General features: G+C 38.2%; 1 protein-coding gene across 3 annotated transcripts in view; it reads left to right on the forward strand.

The window, feature by feature from the left end:
• The window catches only part of LOC139711645 (galactosylceramide sulfotransferase-like), a 32,109-nt gene extending 13,886 nt beyond the window's left edge, over positions 1-18,223 (forward strand). The window contains exons 2-3 of one of the 3 annotated variants that reach the window (XR_011709529.1): positions 1,256-2,470; positions 18,135-18,223. Coding sequence is in view for 1 of the 3 variants with exons in the window: in XM_071623505.1 (XP_071479606.1) it covers positions 1,256-2,279 (1,024 nt within the window). In the remaining 2 variants the exon portion in view is untranslated. Of the gene's footprint in view, positions 1-1,255; positions 2,633-18,134 lie in introns of those variants that run through there. The other 2 variants (XR_011709530.1, XM_071623505.1) reach the window with 2 other exon arrangements.
• The last annotated feature ends 2,711 nt before the right edge of the window (positions 18,224-20,934 follow it).

The following is a 20,934-nucleotide window of genomic DNA, read 5'->3' on the forward strand; positions in this document are numbered from 1 at the left end:
ATGCTCCTATAATACAGATTAATGCATTCCTTTATTCCTTGACAGACTCTTTGTTGCTTTTTTTTTTCAATTCTCAGCCCAGTTTCCAGTATAGTAGCATAATTATGGCCTAATGTATATGTTTGGTTTGTTTGTTTTAGTTTGTCTTATTTTTGTATTCCGTTTATCATAGGTACAGTCATAAACGGATATACAAAGTACATGTATAAACAGGGATAAACAGGTTAAACAGGTTAAGTTGTAATGTCTGAATTACTGAAAAAGTAACGATAACAATAATCGTATCAACAGAAAAAAAAATGATATTGTTACTGTTACATCCTTGTTACTTCATTCAGTTATTTTTGTTCAAATATTTGAGTCCACGTCTCTATTTTCGTATCGGATTTTTTCTTTTCTTTCTTTACAAAAAAGAACAACAACCCTGTAGGTCCTGAATTCCCTCCTTATTCAACAATGATGTTTCTTGTGTAAATCGCGTGTGTATAAAATGGACACGACAGAAAGTAGATAACAATAAAATTACTTTTTATGACACAGAATCGGAGGTTTTCTGTGTCTTAATTATGCTCGCTTTCCGGCGCCCAGGACACACCGCAGCTGCGGTTAGCACACGCATGCTGTCATGTTTTGCTGTATACAGACGGTGTAAACCCTATGATAAATACCCTTTTCATTTTACGGTAAAATCTCAATAACAATTAGGAATAATCTGGCTTCAAATTGAATCCTATCCACCTCCCATGAAAACAAAAACAAAACAGAAAAAAAAATAAAGAATGCGTACTACCTTCCCAAAGTGGCGAAAATGAAATGTTCTTTTTCATTTTGCAGGACTATCATTATGTGTAATAAGAATGTGTTAGATGTGTGTTCATTATTGTTCACCTCGTAGAAATGTTTATTGCAAGAAAGCTACGTGAATACACGTTTTGATAGACACACTATGATATAATACAGACCACACCCACATGCACATACACGTAATAATACACGCACACGCACACACACACACAGACGGACAAACAAACATAGACACACTTACGTGCATATACAATAATTTGTCCCATTTGACTGCCTGTGCGTAAATTGATGGCATTGCCAATACGACAGTAAATTCAACTCAAAATAGAATAAACAAAAATTTTGTAATGCTTTCGTACAAAGAATATTAAAAAGTAATGAAAAAAAAAATAGAACTACTGAAATTGTAATTACTGATCACTGTGCTTTCTTTCTTGTTTGTTATTTTCAGATCTCCTCGTACAGAGCCTCGGAAATGTTCCCCGAAGCAGAAGGTGGTGTTTCTGAAGACGCACAAAACTGCTAGCACCACTGCGGCAGCCATTTTCGAGCGCTATGGTTTCGTCCGAAATTTCACTTTCGCTGTCTCGAACAGCGCTCTCAAATTTCACTACGCCTATCCGTTCTCGCGCACCATGGTGAAGGAAAGATCAGAAGCTGTGGTTGGCTGGAGGAAGGAAGATGGATACGACATGCTGACCAATCACGCGCGGTTTAACAAAGTGGAGATGGACGCGGTTGTGCATAACGCCACCTACATCACGATCTTACGAAATCCAATTGATCAGCTTGAATCGGCCTTCGGCTACTTTAACCTCGGCGTGCCTTTCGGATTCAAGAAGAATGAGCAACTTGAAAAATTCATGGAGAACCCTGGAAAATATTTCGGCACATCTAAAAGGTTCTACTGGCAATTCGCGAAAAACAATCAACTCTACGATCTTGGCGTCGATCACGCTAATCACGACGATGTGGATTTCGTAATGAAGGCAGTCAAACGTCTTGACAGCCAATTTGATCTTGCCATGATCACAGAATACTTAGATCAGTCTCTGGTGCTCCTCCGGCGGCTTATGTGCTGGGATTTTGACGACATCCTTTACATATCGAAGGCGATACGGAGCGAGAGTCACCGCTTGAACATGACTAACGATTTGAGACGGCGGATAGCTGAGTGGAATCATGCGGACTTGTTATTATACCAATACTTCAATGCTACCCTTTGGCAGAAGATCAGAGAATACGGACCCGAGTTCGATAGGGACTTGCTGGAATTTCGAAAACGTTTAAAAGACGTCTTCGCTGAGTGTGTCAATCAGTCAAAAAAGGACCAGAGGGATAAACGGGAGGATAAGTTTGTGTTAAAGAAAGACGCCAGACCTGTGTGCAAAGAACTTCTTATGGGAGACGTAGAGTACACGAGACTGATCCAGCAAAGAATGTGGGACAGGGGGATTCTAAAGCCGCATCCATAACATTGGAGCATGAGTGCCTACAGACCGTACGAATCTTACAGCAATAATTATGGTGATAGACGAAGTCGTCTATTGGTGGGACGTCTTTAAAATTGAGATCCAAAACTGTTGACATTGTGACCACACCGCAACCGTTACGTACGTCTATCGGTGTATTTGGCAACGATAAGCTTTTATTTAGGACAGGAAACGTATAAATCTTGCTTTATCAATTTTTACAGAATCAGATTCGGAAATGTCTTCCAAATGTTGCGTGATTGATGCCCAGGCTGAGAGTTTTTGTGCTATTCACTTTGTATAGTATACTCCACTCGTTACCACACTATCTTTTTCCTCTAATGTACAATTTTTGACAGAATAATGACAATATGGGGGGGGGCGTGTGTGTCCCCCCCCCCCCCCCTTAATGGATAATTTTGTAAAGGCGCCTCCCCTTCACGGAATTACGGGATCCGCCTCTGTCATGATGAAATAGCTATAATTAGAAGACGGGGGTAATAAATAGGAGACGTGTGTGTGTGTGTATGTGTGTGTATGTGTCGGTCTGTATGTCTGTCAATCTGTATGTGTCTTTGTTTAGATTATTATATGAATCATTTCATAGCACTGTAGTACATACGAGTGACAGAAGAGTTGACGTCTTTAATAGTGGCCGATGACAATTATAATCCGTTACCTCTGAGATGAAACCAGCGTGGTTAACGCACGGCATAGATCGAATTTCCGTAATTGATATAAAGTTAAAGCAACAAAACGGGCACAAGGCAAGATGGACTGTATTTTTCTTGATGAGTAATATATTACGTACTCTGGAACATATTTTTCTTGGTGAGTAAATTGTAACGTACTCTGTCAATGTTATCTTCCACAACTTAGTATTGGTTTTGCGCGTTCAAGAGCCATTCCGAAATAGTGCAATGACATGTAAACTTTAAGATTTTGTTTTTACATTGTTTAAGCCTTACTCAATGAGCTGCAGCTACAATAGAATGTTGCATATTTACTTGTTTGTGTGCTCAGTATATGGTTGTTGTTTTTTCTTGTCTATGTACAAGACATGTTATCATTAGTTGTAAATAGATTCCAATCTAAAGCGTCATTCTTTAAGATCACATAGCTAGAATAGGCCTACATTGTATCACAATGATTAACATCAACATGAGACAACAACATTATTAAATCTCAAGCCCTATTTACTATCGTAAACTACTAGACTTAATTCGAAAATATCGCTTTTACTATAATAACGCGCTTACGAATTAGACTTTGTGTGTGTTTGGCATTTTCATCGTTGTTGAACCGCCGCATGCAGCTACCTTAATTGTGTAGGAACTAAATAGAGTCATGAGAGTGGTGGTCATCGAAAGAGACATGTGCTAATATAGCTTATATAGCTTATATAGCTTGTATAGCATATATAGCTTATATAGCTTATATAGCATATATAGCTTATATAGCATATATAGCTTATATAGCTTACATAGCTTATATAGCTTATATAGCATATATAGCATATATAGCTTATATAGCTTATGTAGCTTATATAGCTTATATAGCATATATAGCTTATATAGCATATATAGCTTATATAGCTTATATCGCTTATATAGCTTATATAGCATATATAGCTTATATAGCTTATATAGCTTGTATAGCTTATGTAGCTTATATAGCTTATATAGCTTATATAGATAATTTAGCTTATATAGCTCATAATATAGCTTATATTTACAGTTAATACTTAAAAGGGAATAGACGTGGGAATATTTGAGCGTTAACTTTCTTATCAAGTTTTTTCTCATCTTTCTGTCTGACTTGACTATTTATAGCTTTATTGAATACGATTGTGAACAGAATGTTTCAATTCTCTGTCATGATAAAAGATTGTACGACAGAAAGTTCACAATTGTGTACAAAAAGTTTCAATACTCTGTAATGATAAAAGGTAATACTGTAGGAAGTGAAATAATAGTACTTTGGCCTATCAAGAGTATTTTTTAGGTCTTGCAGAGTGGTTTTTCCCCCTTTTGTGAGAATGGCGCTGTTTAATTTGCTTTCCACATGTTCCACATACGATTTAGAAGGTATAGGTTTCGAAGTTTATAAAAAAAAAAACAAATTCCTGTATATGTTCTTGCGTCCTTTTCGTGCATGCAGTCAAGATGTTTTCCTTACCACTAGTTTCAGAAAACAGTTCTTCATTTATTCCAAACAACATTAGGAAAACTCTGCATTCAAAGGCGTCACCAACGTTGTCATGAATTATGGAACCACTTTGACATTACAAACATGAAATGAATCGTTCGTCACATGTTTCTCAGACCTTGGTCTCAGACGGAGAAAAGAAACAATGATCCATTGACTGTGCTACTTAACTTGCCTTATTCCACAAGCTTGCAGTGTGTGATAATTGTAATGAATAGCATTATTGTGGCCTTATATTAACTAAATTACATTACTGCACATCCATGTAGTCGTGATGTTCTGCATGTTGTTGTTTTTTAGCTTTCACCTCAGTATACATCTTGTCTGTTTTGTTTAGTTTGTCTTCTTTATTTAGTTTCGTTTTGTTTTGCCAAGACGGAAATCAAAATTAAAACTAAAGTCGCCGTTTATGACTCATGATTGCAATGGATGTGTACATCTCGCATTCATTATTACATGGTGATGAGTAAACTTTGTTTAGCTTTTCAATATCTTAGGAGATAGGAAAACATTATGAGTTGAGATATCTTAGTAATACAGCGGTGAGTATTCATGATAGCAAAAGAAGCTGTTTGATCATGTTGATTCAATGGATCGGCATGATTATATTTGCGAATTATTCTTGGTGCTTAAATTTAGACGGGAGTTTGTTAAGCTATTTGATATAACTATCAATGTCTTTACTTGATTCTTTGGTAGGCAGATTGCAAGAAATAATATTGTTATTATTATCATCATTATCATTATTATCGTTATTGTCATCATGATTATTATTGTTGTTATTATTGTTGTTGTTGTATCAATGACCATTACGCACTGACAGCAATAAACGAGTATACAGTGAACATTTCCACCACGAACACGTCAGATTCATCTGTTTTGAATGTGTATAATACTTGGATTGCTGATTGCTTTCAATGAAACACTTTCCGAAACATTTGATTCCACTATAACTGACTCCTGAGTGCATAGCAAACTAAGCAAAGAGGAATAGTGTTGAAAGTTTAATTTGTAACTTTATTGTATACTTGAAGGATTTGACTTTAAATCTCGAGAAGGGACACGTCTTTTGCATATACTCCGGATGATAAAACCGAGGAGCTTCAGTGTGAAGGTCGTTGGTAAAAGATATATCTATTTTGCAACTGTAATACTATATCATCCACGTCGTCCTCCTTTTTTTTCAACGTATAATGCTTTAATAGCCATCCCCTTTCCTACTATAAACAAGTACGGTATTGCTACTACATGTACTATACTGGTGCAATACAGGGCCGGCGTCGCATTACCCGCACTTTTCTCCTTTCTCCTGCCACTTCCGGGTTTAATCAGTCGACAAGCAAAAAGAAAAAAAAAAGCAAAACAGACGATAAAGGAAAAATGAGAGTGGTGGCAATTGGTTAGACCCTATTATTTCCATGTATTTTGCCAAAGAAAAAAAAATGCGAGTCTCTACCCTCCCCCCCCCCCCCCCCCCCGGCTGCGCAGGCCCTGTACTTTAGTTTAGCATCATATTTACTACCTCTACAACAGTTCTGGCAAGTACTTATACTTTCAGCTATCAGTGCTTGTGATGATCATTTGATTTTGAAGGAAACCAAAATCCATGGAGCAATGCATTTCTCTTGGGGTTTTGGTTTCCCTTAACTTCTTTATCAATTTATTAATTCAAATGTGAATTTCTTGAAATGAAAAAGGAAAATGCAATAATGTAATAAAGTAACATGGTAATAATGTAACATGGAATAAATTAAACAGAGTAATGGGCCGCGGTACAATAGCAGAGCACGCGAGAGCAAGAAAAGTATGGTATGGAGCACGTGAAAGCGAACGTATAATAGTAATTATAAGGGTGACGTGGATGAGACTTATAATAATATGATAATCTTAATTGTATAGTAATACTTGTAATAACTCAGTGAAAGTGAAAATAAATTCAAATTAAAATAACATCATAATCTTTTGAATGAGGTAATACTATGACAACGACGACATGTTTCACCATACATTATCGTAACTATATAATGAAAATGAATTATATTAGGTTCAATAAAAAATAATGGTTATGAAAAGAAGTATTTACATTAAATATAAAAGCAGTACTATAGTCTATTATGCAATGATTATTTTCCTACATACATGTATACAACATGACATAATTTCCTAAGTCACCATTCAATCAATTTATATTCTATTCTTGTTTTTTGTCGCCCTGCTTATCATATTCATTAGTGCCAGAAATGCCAAAAAGGATATTAATAATGATGTAACTATGAGAATAATCATGTCCGATGTCGCAGTATCACAGAGGATATTTCGTTGCCTGGTTATTATGATTCTAAAAACATATTCATTATGACAATAACAATTATGTTGGCGAAAAAGATCTGCCTGTACACTCAGTAATCTTATTCTGCTCAATGTTGAGGACTTATTTTACATGGTACTAAACATCCTCTTTATTCAACCATAAGACATATCGTGTCATATATATAATCATTTAAGAAGATGACTATAAAGGTCGATTGGTGCTTTATTGCTACTCCGAGTTTAAGCACGGTGCGTAAACTCGGAATAGCATTAAAGCACCGATGAACCTTTAGTTATTTTCTTTTGTAAACGTTATTATCATTACATGGTCTGCCATCAGGACATCGACCACTCTGTACGAAGATAGCCTATCCAAACACACACACACACACACACACACACACACACACACGCACGCACAGTTGATTATATATATATATATATATATATATATATATATATACATAATACATATGTATAAATGTGATATATCACTGAAGTGGTTCGCTACTGGGATATCCTTTCGTTTCTTTAGGATCGAGCTTTTGTGGTTGTTGAACCTCATACGGAATTTCGTGCTAGTTTCACCTATATAATGACACCCCTGGGCATTTAGTGCACATGATTCAGTGGAGCACATTGTTAGAGTCGCGTGTATAGTCAGGTGGTTAGATACTTAATGACGGAGAGATTTGTACCACTGGTTCTGTCACCAGGTGGTTACACATTTGACATGGTTTGCCGCACCTCTTGTTACCTTTTGCAAATGTTTTGGGATTGCAGGTTTCGGTAACTCACTCCGCACCAGAAGTGATCTCAAGTTTGGCGGTTGTCTTTGGGATACTGGAGAAAGTTTGAGGTCAAGCTGAATGTTTGCCCATTCTTTCTTGGTAGTGTAGGCAAACTTTCTGACCTGTGGGTTGAATGTGGTAACAAGCGGCATGTGTTCGTTCCTAGCTCTCATCTTTAGGTTTAGTGCCTAAGAGGTCATCTCTGCGTTTTTCGCTGACCCTTTTGATAGCTCCTTCTGATGAAATGTTTCCCAGACGTATAGCATCTTCTTCAAGAACTTTTGGGTCAGAAGTGATGCGTTTGTATCTGACTAGTTGGCTGTACACAATTGATTGTTCTGTGTGAAAGGGGTGGAACGAATTGTATTCAAGGTATTGGTGAAAGAATCCGTGGGTTTATGTACACATTAGTAGAAAGCATACTCCCATTCTTAGATACGTTGACATCCAGAGTGTGGATTTTCTCTCTGGAGCACTTTATTGTGAACAGGATGTGACGATTGTGTTTGTTAAATGCCTCGTGAAAGGCTGCAAGGTCTTCTTCACTGTGGGGCAAAATTATGAAAATGTCGTCAATGTCGTCAATGTATCTGAGATACACAAAACCAACAAAAAGTCGCCAGACATGGATGGCTAGTAACTGATCAGTGGGAATCAGTGGGAATGCTAGGGAATGATTGTTCCAATCCTTGTGGGATTCATTTAAGAACACATTATATATCTATTGTTGTGTGAAAATTATTAGGTTCAGAATGGTCTCATATTCAAGTAATGTGCAGTTTAATGTTTCCAGGTTAGCATGCCTGTGCAGTGACGGGGCATTAAACTGCACATTACTTGAATATGAGACCGTTCTGAAGCATAATACATGCTTTGGTGATCGTGACCCGTACCTCGTCATGATTAATGTTTATGCATATTTGAATCACATTTCGTCTCTGAAATTCTATGAAATCCCACTCACAAACAGGAAAAATGCTCAAGATTCCAATGGAATCACAAGTTCACTGATCAATATCGAAAATTTGCAGCTATCGTCGCCAAATGCAAACGATGCGGAATAGTTGTGCGCTGAGGAAGGGGCCCGCAACTCGTCGGTGCCAGGTAAAATGGCAGAGGTAAAAATGGCAGAGGTAAAAATGGCAGAGGTAAAAATGGCAGAGGTAAAAATGGCAGAGGTAAAAATGGCAGAGGTAAAAATGGCAGAGGTAAAAATGGCAGAGGTAAAAATGACAGAGGTAAAAATGGCAGAGGTAAAAATGGCAGAGGTAAAAATGGCAGAGGTAAAAATGGCAGAGGTAAAATGGCAGAGGTAAAAATGGCAGAGGTAAAAATGGCAGAGGTAAAAATGGCAGGGGTAAAAATGGCAGAGGTAAAAATGGCAGAGGTAAAAATGGCAGAGGTAAAAATGGCAGAGGTACAAATGGCAGAGGTAAAAATGGCAGGGGTAAAAATGGCAGAGGTAAAAATGGCAGAGGTAAAAATGGCAGAGGTACAAATGGCAGAGGTAAAAATGGCAGGGGTAAAAATGGCAGAGGTAAAAATGGCAGGGGTAAGAATGGTAGGGGTAGAAATGGCAGAGGTAAAAATGGCAGAGGTAAAAATGGCAGAGGTAAAAATGGCAGAGGTAATAATGGCAGAGGTAAAAATGTCAGAGGTAAAAATGCCAGAGGTAAAAACGGCAGAGGTAAAAATGGTAGAAGTAAAATGTCAGAAGTAATGAGAGCGATTTCGTCAGATATAAACGTATGAAGAGGTCTTGAATGATATCCTAGTCAGAGCAATCTGTATTTATCGAATTAACAAATCCAAATTGCAGATTTGAAGAATATTGATTTAATTATGTTTTAAAAAGATTAGAGCACTCTCATTATTCTGAGTTTGATGCAAGTGCAGTGGCGTAATCTGTCTGCGTGCAGAGAAATAATAAACCAGCTAAGAGCCTACACGCTCACGTCCAGGCTAGTATATTGTCACTACTTTTCATTTTTTGAACTGTTTAGTGTAAAGAAGTGAATGAGACATAGTCGAAGCAAACCGCTAATTTTTCACCTGTTCAATATCATTTTCTCACATTCAGGTTTCGTAGGAGCCTATTTATCTCACAAGGCCTGATCACGACATAATGTAGAAGTAAAAATACAAAACGCAAAAAACAAACTACAGCAGATGTATCGGCAGACATAAGTAAGCTCTTGCAAAATATTTTATTACATTGTTCAAGTATCACATGGCGCAAAAACAAATATCTCGAAGTTTAATGAACACTTTGTGGTCACTTTACAAACTCATGCCTATCAAAACTGGAAACGAACTTTAGCAATAAACTGTTCTAGTGAGAGTAAAAACTGATAGTTTGCCATGGGATTTCTTTCAATCATTGTTGAACGAATCCGCAGGCGAAAAAAAAATGTAAATGTTTGATGCCTTTCAAACTTAGCTGTTGCTCCAAAGTCAGATTCCATTATGTTATCAACATGGTGTGTTGCTAAAGATTGGTAGATTCAGCCACCGAAAATGACGTTGTTCCCTCATTATACAACAACAGTAAGAAAATCCAATCCAATCCCATCCAGGTAGATTGAAACCACCGCCTTTGACTACCATATGTGACTCTGCACCTCAAAACAAACAAAAAGTCGCCAGACATGAATTTTTAGTTAAGACCATATTCTGAAAGAGCAGACTTTAAACTTTAAAATTATGTATAACTCAAATCAAATGGACTCTCCTAACCTATCTAAATATTGGAAAGAAAGCACACACTCAGGAAAAGTGTGAACTGAGAAAAGAGGCTCTGAAGTACAGTGTCTATTCAAGCGCATAATCTTTACCAAACCCTGCTGGCTGTGCGATGAATGGGACAAAAAACAGGAAGTAAACCACCAGAGTAACAACAATGAAGGGATTATCAGATTAAACTGAAATCAAGCATGCCTCATTAACACATTCTCTCCATAATTAATGCCAACTTTTAAAGCAGTAGCACTATCCTTTCAACAGTTATTAGAGTTGAAAGTGAAGAGTGTGGACAAGGTTTTTCAGAAATGAAAGGGGATTCTAAAGACACACCTAATCACACTATTCTACCAAAAATGTTAGAGATAAACTGCTAAAAAACACACTTTCCTGCCCGTTATCTACAGCTCGTTATTCCGAAGGTTCGTTATTCCGAAGGTTCGTTATTCCGAAGATTGGTTAATCCGAAAATGAAATTCGGAACAATGAACCTTCGGAATAACGAATCTTAGGAATAACGAACCTTCGGAATAACGAGCTGTAGATAACCAATTTTTCATACCTACATGTCTGTTATCAAGCAATTTTATTTTCAGAAGTTTGCACACTTTTCAAAATACTTATTAACATAGTATAGGACCTACCAGATCTAAAGTAAGTTTGATATTTTACTGACAAGATACATGTAGAGCTGTATAGTGGTTAAAGGAATCGTACAGTTTTGGTTGAGACCTAATTTCAGGTTTCTAACATTTTTTGGTGAGATAATGAGAAACCTCTTATGAATATGAAAGAGCATGTAATTCTATGAGGAATTCAACGTTTATTTGATGAAAATTGGTTTTGAAATGGCTGAGATAGACAAAAAAGAGCGATTCTAAGAAAGTGTGGGACCCACACTTTATTACGATAGCTTTGTTTTACTTTGTTTTTGGACGTTTCATTCATTCCACACCCGATTTTCATCAAATAAACTTTGAATTCCTCTTAAAATGGTATGCTCTGTACTATATCATAAGTGTTTTCTTGGTATCTCACAAAAAGTTAAAAGCCCAATTCTCATCTCCACCAATACTGTACTATCCCTTTAATATGTCCATTTTCAGGTGTTCCGAGGCTCATCTTTTTACTGATATAATTGGATTGTTGACTGGCCGAGCATTTTTCAAGTTATGAGTGTCCCATATTTCTCCCCGCGTCCCATTTCTCCCCGGTCTCCCCCGTGCTTTATTTCAGAAGGCACGAAAAGCGCGTATTGCGAGAAAGGTGTCAGAAACATGAAGAAAAAAAAATCTCTGTCACTTTTACCTCGTCCTCTTGCATTTCAACGACTGAATTTTTATCAATGGCATTTTTTATCTCTAGCATTTTGACCACTGACATTTCGACCACTGACAACTTTACGTCTGACATTTTTACCACATAATTATTTACCTCTGCCATTTTTACTGCTGCCATTTTTACCTCTGCCATTTTTACCTCTGCCGTTTCTACCTCTGCCATTTTTACCTCTGCCATTTTTACCTCTGGCATTTTTACCTCTGGCATTTTTACCTCTGGCATTTTTACCCCTGCCATTTTTACCCCTGCCACTTTTACCTCTGCCATTTTTACCCCTGCCATTTTTACCTCTGCAATTTTTACCTCTGCCATTTTTACCTCTGCCATTTTTACCCCTGCCATTTTTACCTCTGCCATTTTTACCCCTGCCATTTTTACCTCTGCCATTTTTGCCTCTGCCATTTTTACCTCTGCCATTTTTACTTCTGCCGTTTTTACCCCTGCCATTTTTACCTCTGCCATTTTTACCTCTGCTATTTTTACACCGAACCAACTCGTCACCCGCGCTCCCATAGACAAAGCACATGAAAGACGTGTGCGGGTGACCGTGATGCATAGATATACACATAAAAGATGCGTGCGGGTGACCGTGATGATACTTATATTTATAACACGTATTCCTCGTATAAACTTCAGATTTTCGCAAAAAACTGTTCGGTTTTCACCACAATTTGCTTGGTTGTGGTAGCCTGTCAAGTTTCAAGCGTACTGAACACAGTCCCGGGCATAAATTTTTGTTTAGTGCGCTTGTAACAATTTTAAGCGGGGTGACGGTATTCGGGCCCCTTGTAATTTTCACACAACAATATTATGTACTCTTAAATGAATCCCACAAGAATTGGAACAACCATCCCCCAGCATTCCCACTGATTCCCAGTGATCAGTTACTAGCCATCCCCTTTATAATTAGAATCGCTCTGTTTTGGATATCTCAGCCATTTCAAACCAATTGTCATCAAATATATGTTGAATTCCTCATGGAATTACATGCTCTTTCATATTTAATAAGAGGTTTCTCATTATCTCACCAAAAATGTTAGAAACCTGAAATTAGGTCTCAACCAAAACTATACGATCCCTTTAACACTTTCCTAAAGTCGGACGATCGTCACCCCTAATGGTGCGTTATTTCGTAATCTCCCGAACGAACGAAGTTTGTGCATGCAATTGAGCAATGCCAGACTCGGTGCTATATCCATAAACGTGTAGGACAATGCTGCCACTGAGACATGAGTGTGTGTGTGTGTGCGTGTGTGTGTACGCATCAAACACAAACATTGTGACCGCGAGCTGCGGTGATTGGAGGAGAGGGGCCAGAAGACGCGTGGCTCTTTTGGCCTCTCTTCAAGCGCATGCGCACTGAGAGTGTGCGTCCAATCAGAAGCTCTCGTGGCTCGGGCAGCCATTTTGGGTCAGGAGATTTGTAGTCTAAAGTGTTGTTCGCTGACCCATTGAACCAGCGCTATTCTCATTTGGTGTCACTACATTTGGTACAGAATGGGGGAGGCAGCGTGTTGCGTTCGTCTCCGTGCCGCACAAACCACTCGCCACGATTGCAAGGCTTTAATCTTCACCAAACCGTGCTAGCTGTGCGATGAATGCAGAGACTCCAACTCTTCCGCTTTCGACGGGAGATCTCCCGCCGAAAGCCCATTTTTGCAAAATATCCCGTACTCCCGCTTGAACTTTAATTTCTCCCGCCCTGGCTCTGTGTCTCCCGTTCGAAAGGATTTCTTACTTATTGGCATCGTATGTTGACAAATAAGTCTTAGATAGCACGAGAGAGTATCTAGAACCCTAGAGCTTCCAGGGCCCTGGACCCCGGCCGCGAGAAACTTCACGCTTCGCGCACATCAAGTTGGAGTCTTCCGTTTGCTAGGGGTTTTGGGCGGGAGAATCTCCCGATCAGAAGGTGCTTGGGGTTGGAGTCTCTGTGAATGGGACAATAAAACAAAACAAAAACAGGGTGTTAAACCACTGGATCAATAACAATGAAGAGATTATGAAATTAGGCTGAATATGCTCTTTTGGCACATTCTGTCCATGATTAATGCAAACTTTCAACGCAGTAGCTATGTCATTTCACAAGTTACTAGACTTGAAAATGAAGAGTGTGCAAAGGGTTATCCAGAAATGAAAAGGGGCCTCTGTAAGACATACCTGATAACTATACTGTAAGTAATAAAAAAGATTGTGAAAAAACTGCTACAAATGCACTTTTCCATTCAATTAGTGATCCCAAACTTAAGAACAATGTAGAAGGATAGGTGCGACTTTTTGTCGTTTTGTGATGCACGATCACATAATTGATATCAAAATCAAAATATGAAAGTTCTGTGTCGGTGTGTAATTAATAGATATCAAGAGTAAAAACTGCCGTATTTAAAACACCGCAGGAGCCAAAATGTTTTATTTGGGGGAACTTTTTTTTTCTTTCAAAAAAGCAAGAAATTCTTCTCATCTCGGGAATGATTAATTATGGGGGGGGGGCAAAATTATGATATGCTTGCCCCCCAAAAATGTGTATGAGGCTAAGGCTCGCACTTCGGCTCGTATCTCAATTTGGACTGGTCACAAGTAAAGTGCTGAAGGGGGGTGCATTCGCACCCAACGCACCCCCCCCCCCCCCTTGGTGACGCCCATGATCTATTGGTGTTGTAATGTATTCATTTAAGATAGATTCGACCTCATTCACGTCAAGCTCTGCTTATGATGACGGTCCCCTGTATCGATTTCTCCTTTGTTCAATACAGTATGCCTTAATATGTTTCTTTGATTCATATGCTATTACAGACTGGTTTTGTTATGAAATTGACATTTTCTTTATTGATTCGTATTTTATACTCTCCTTTTTTTGGATACTCTGTGTCTCTTTGTTTTCATTTGATATTATATCTGGAGAAAGAAAATGCAGAAATAAGCCAAACCAAACCAAACCAAACGTTGTTCCTGAATATCAATTGTCTTACTTTTTATTGGAATTTTCAGAAATTTCCACCAAAAGTGTGCACCAAATGTGTGCACCAGAAGAGAAAATCACTTCTAAAATGCAAAAAGGTTCCTTGCATGGCCGCAGTAGGATACTCGCTCCCCCTCCCCACCCCCGCCCCAACCACGAAAGAAATATCCTGGGTATATTATGTGCTTACGATCATGCGTGTATAATTCAGGAGACAGAGATACAACTTGTCAGTTGCAACTCCATCTCTAGACTCTCTTTGAAAATACAAACATGCACTGATGCACACTGTTGAACATACCGTATGTCCCAAACAAAATTACAACGGGACCCCCACCATGATGTATTTAAAAATATTGAATCAATCTAAATACAAATTCAGAGTATGAAACTATAACTCAATGTCCACATCTTACAGAAAACCCCATTCGATTTGCTTCAATGGTCAAAGAGAAATGAGGAATTTTGTAGAGGATTTCGGGAATCTCTTCCCTCCAAGTTCTGTCTATTTGTATTCACACACAAGATCATCGAAGTGCTAAACTTGGAAGAATCAGACTCATGACATGCTTTACAACAATTCACATTTTTCTGTGACCGCTTGACCAAATCAAATGGAGTTTTCTGAAAATAGAGGTAAAATGTTATATTTTAAGACCATGAAGTAGTATTTAGGCAATTTATTCATTTTTGGTGTTATCAATGCGAAAATCTGATTTTTGGGGGGGGACAAACTGTTTAGGAAAAATTGTAAACCGTTTATACACAACGTAAGTACAAAGCAACTTTTACATGTCCAAATGAAATTTAGATACACGTCATTTGTTTACATGAAACAAAAAACATATTTTGGTAGAAGAAGTACAAGGACAAAATGTGACTGAATCATAACAAAGAAAAGGTCGGAAATGGAGGGGACTGCTAAAAAGCCAAGCTTGTAGAATGCAGTCCCCGCGGAGTCGCAATATAATAGTAATACACGAGACATTTTAACATAATCCACGGGAACCAGAACACAAAACGAGTACGCACTCAAACGCACACACATACAGTAACAAAGCAGCTCTCTTACATACACGTGGAAAGGATAAAAAGGAGATAGAAAGAGACAGGAAGATAGAGGGAAGGGCAAAGGAGGAGAGTATTGGGGGTCGTAGCCAGGACACATGAGACCTTGGTCTTACCGAGAAGTTGTCTTCATATGAATGATATATGTGACCCTGCACCTCAAAACAAACCAAAAAGTCGCCAGACATGAATTTTTAGTTAAGACCATATTCTGAAAGAAAAGACTTTAAGCTTTAAAATGATGTATAACTCAAATCAAATGGACTCTCCTAACCTAACTAAATATTGGAAAGAAAGCACAAACTCAGGAAAAGTGTGAACTGAGAAAAGAGGCTCTGAAGTGCAGTGTCTATTCAAGCGCTTAATCTTTATCAAACCATGCTGGCTGTGCGATGAATGGGACAAAAAACAGGAAGTAAACCACCAGAGTAACAACAATGAAGGGATTATCAGATTAAACTGAAATTTAGCATGCCTCATTGATACCTTCTGTCTATAATTAATACCAACTTTCAAAGCAGTAGCGCTATCCTTTCAAAAGTTATTGGAGTTGAAAGTGAAGAGTGTGGACAAGGTTTTTCAGGAATGAAAAAAGGATTCTAAAGACACACCTAATCACACTATTCTACCAAAAATGTTCGAGATAAACTGCTAAAAAACCACACTTTTCTGCCCGTTTTATGATACCAAATTTTAGCATCATGTAAGAGAAGACCCGCTCTTTCAGAAGATATGAAAAAGTCAAGTTCGGCTAGGTTGACCCATTTCACTTATTTTCAGTCCTCATGGAAAATCAGTGTGTGCGACTTTATGTTTGAGGTGCACGGTCACATATAACATAATGGTTATGAAATAAAGTAAACAAAATAAAGGCGTTAGCAGCAAGAGAAATCAGTTAGGAGCTTTCAAAATGCAAATCCCCAGTAGTATAAGAATTAATAAGCATTTTCTTTAATTTCAAAGTAAAAGTGTTGAAACTTAGAGATTCTTTTATACTGCTGTCAAGGGAATTCCAAAGTTTAGGTCCAGCGAAGGAGAATATAGACAAAAATTGTCCTAAACGGTGGTAAATGGAATTCATTGGTTTGTCTAGTGGGGTATGAATGTACAGTTTTATTTTGGATAAACATAGAGTCAAACACCAAAGGAAGGGAGTGATTTATTAATTTGTACATAAACTGACCTAAATTCAAACAATATAAATCCTTAATTTTTAAAATATTATGTTGATGAAACAAGTCATTAGTATGACATCTCCACGATTCTCTACAAATGATACGAAGAGCTTTTTTTCTGCAATAATATTATTCTTTCTAAATATCATGGCGGTAAACAAAAGTGAACAAAAATGAAAATATCAACAAAGAACAAAACATGAGAAAAAAAAGGATCATACGAATAAAATAATGTTTAGAGGTCACATATGAGCTGTGATTGAGATATCATGTGTTTAATCATCGATGGCTAACTAGACTATAAAAAATACAGTGAAGTATATAGCGTATATAGGCGTAAACTGCATGGATTCAAGCTAAAACAACGTCAATCAGCAAAGGGAATCGAAACAGACTATACTAATTATTCAAAAAGGTTTGAATAGGTCACAAGAGAAGTGATTGAAATGAAACCACAATTGTGTTACAATGCTGCATGTTCACACGTAGGACAAACAATGGCTATTTTCAATGTACAGTAAAAGTGGTGTATCATGGGTTGGTATGTAACGACAATGGATGGTATATTGTTGCTCACATACCTCATCCCCTTTCACGAAGAATGTACAACGTAGAAATATGACACCACTATACTAACATTACTGTGAAGGAGTGAATAAGCAAAAACAAAGTCAATCATCGAAGTCAATCGACAAATACTTTATATGATTGTTGATTACCCTCCAAAAGAAAAAAGAATGCAGGTCACAAGAGGGTTTATCAAAATGGAATCGTTTGTGTTTGGTTTCTGATAATCACGCGAGGGAAGATAATTGCTATTTTAGTTGTTAGTTCAATCATCAGGATTTCAGGGTATATATATTGATGCATACAAGTTAGACATTGCAGGAAGCTTTCAAAATTATAATAATTGTGTACAAACTGTATAACAAAACTTGTTTTCAACTGCTCAAGTTGTTTGCTGAAGAAGAGCCATTCATCTGTTGCTTTTACATCTTTAAGATGGTATGTTTGAAGAGTTGACAAAAGAATGTCTTTTCATAATGTATGAGATAAACCTGAACAAATGTTTAACCCTAAAATGCCTTGTTAGTGTATATTTTTTAGGCTGATTTAAAGATATGAATGTTGTTTTTTTTTTCAAAACGTGGAGACACCCATTGTGTTAAAGTAAGTCAAGCAAATAAAATCTTGATCTTTCGCCCTGTATAGAATCCAAGTTCTTATGATCTTGCTTTGTTTTCTTTCGGGCTGATAAATTGCAAAGGAAGTCCATCATCAGACACCAAACTTCAAACACGAGCAGAGGAGAGAACATCATCCACCATGAAGATCACATCTGATCGTCCTTACGACCGTCTTGCTTGAAGGTACGTTTGTTGCGACACGGATTGTCGCCCCTACACGGATTGTCGCCTCCTGCTCGGGGCGACAATCCGTGACGGGCGTTGGCGGCACGGATTGTCGCCCCCGTCACGGATTGTCGCCTGGCGACAATCCGTGACGAGGGCTGGCGGCACGGATTGTCGCCCGCCCTTGAAGCACATTTTGCTGGGTAATATCGTTCTGGACATAATCATTGAAATACTAACACATAACTTACATGGCTACATCCATGCAAACATGCCATGTAAAAAGTCATGGTGAGGTTTCAAGGAAGTGTGTATGTGCGCGTGGACATGATAATTTAGTGTCCGTTTGTGTGTGTGTGTGTGCGTGTGTGTGTGTGTGTGTGTGTGTGTGATGGAAGAATGTGTTTATTATGTCAGTTTTTTGCGTATGTGTTTTTTAGCTGCGCGTGGGGATGGATACCTATAAGCTGTTGCTGGCATAAACGTTGATATTGATTTTATCAGCAGCTTTGAATTTGATGAGTTTGTTTGGCAGATTTGTATATGAATTCGGGGTGGAGCTTGCGTGCGGGCGGATGCTGCTTTTCTGCATACGGTCCATTATGTCTTATTTATCAACATTGGGAAATCGTTTCATCAGGAAGGAATGTGGTGTCGGTTCGGGTGTGCGTCGGTATGTTGGAAGGGGGTTACATTTCTTTATTGCAAAAGTTTGTTATTCTGAAGGCTCATTCGTCCGAAGGCTCATTCGTCCGAAGGCTCATTATTCCGAAGGTTCGTTATTCCGAATTTCATTTTTGGATCGACGAACCTCTAGGTATAGGGAATTGTGTGTTTCGGATAAATGAAGCCTCGGAAAAAACGAAACTTCGGAATAACGAACCTTCGTGTGTGTGTGTGTGTGTGTGTGTGTGTGTGTGTGTGTGTGTGTGTGTGTGTGTGTAGTATTTGGGTTGGTGAATGTGGGTGTGGGATGATTCAGGTTTAGGGGTTGGTGGGTTGGGGATTGGATTTGAAGAAGGATAGTTATAAATGGTATGACAGATGTTGGTAGGATTTAATATTTAGGATAGATGTAGGCCCTAGATTTGTTTCGGATGGGGAGGGGAGGGGGTGGTCGGGTTTTTTATGACTGATTTCATTCTAGATTTGTGCAATGTATTTGTGTTTTCTTATGTATATGCCCTTGTAAATAAGAAGGTGTCACATGATCCAAACCAATATATTCAAGGAATATAGGTTTGGTATATAGGGCCCTACATGTCAAAACTTTCTCGTGAAGAAATTATTAGTAGGGTTGGTCTATAAACGAGTTATCTATGTTGAAGTGAGATTATTTGTGGTAAAGATTGACAAATGGATTTGTTTGTGTTTCGAATTGCCATTTGTAACTTTTTTTGTTCATGTTACACCCAGAATGAGTCGATTTATGAACGATTTGAATGAAATCAATAAATGTCAAGGAAAACAAGTGTTGAGTTGGTTTATTTGCATTATGAGGATTTGTTTGAGTGTTTGTTGGTGTTCGTTTGTATTACGTATGTATTAGCGGTGTGCAATGGCAGTTCGTTTGTGCTAAAATCAACTAGCGATTGACAAATTTTTTACAGCGTGTGGAAATTATTCGCTCATGCATAAAGCATGCCAAACCTATTCTGGGACAAAGAATAGTGGTATGGACGTTCTAGTTTATAAGGCTGATGGAAGAAAATGACTGCAGTGAAAAATGAACAAAGACAAATAACATTTGGGGAGGGTACCTCCCTCGTATGTATTTTCTCTCGGTCTCTCTCTCGCCTAGCCCGCCTCACCGCTGATATCCTTAGATCAACGCTGGTGTGAATTCTTTAAACACGTGCTCATACACTCTGAAGGCGTTTGTAATGCCACAGTAGCGCCACTATATTCCACATACACACGTAAGCATACAGGCACACGTATACACATAGACAAACAAACCACTACCACTATACAACCACCACACATGCACAATTTCTACATAATAATTGTATTATTATACTCCAAACACACACACATACACACACACACCCTCACACACCATATCATACACATCACATATCATGCAGCTCACAATACACACACACACACACACACACACACACACGCACACACACACACGCACACACTCACACACACATACGCATAACTTACCAGTCATACCCATCCCACCAAAGCTTAACACCGGAGGAACCACCCCGAGCCCGGGGCGACAATCCGTGACGGGGCGACAATCCGTGTCGCAACAAATTTTTTGCCAACACGGATTGTCGCCTTCGAGGTCAAAAACTGGGAACTGCACAAGCGTCACGGATTGTCGCCAGGCGACAATCCGTGTAGGGGCGACAATCCGTGTCGCAACATACGTTTTTCAGAATTGTATTTGTTAACCTTAAAGAGTTTGACACGTCAATCGGTGAAAAGTCATGGACATTGAATTAAAACAATTCCATCAGGTGCAGACTTTTAAGAAGCTGTGTTTCCGCTTGTCAAACATTCCTAAAGCTGCATTCCATGCCGTAAAATTAACATCTTCTACCCCATCAGCAATGCATCCTTACTTCAATATTCTTTAACAATCTCAGGGTTGTTTTTTTTTTCAAGCATTTCCCCTGTTACTTAGAAATTTGAATGAGTTTAGATGGAGTAATGCGTCCGATTTTTATTTGTATGTGTGAGTAAGTGTGGTATTATGTT

The sequence above is a fragment of the Diadema antillarum genome, unplaced genomic scaffold (assembly GCF_040938485.1).
Source record: "Diadema antillarum isolate AM-2024a unplaced genomic scaffold, OU_Dant_1.0 seq00001678_RagTag, whole genome shotgun sequence".
NCBI classification, from domain to species: domain Eukaryota; kingdom Metazoa; phylum Echinodermata; class Echinoidea; order Diadematoida; family Diadematidae; genus Diadema; species Diadema antillarum.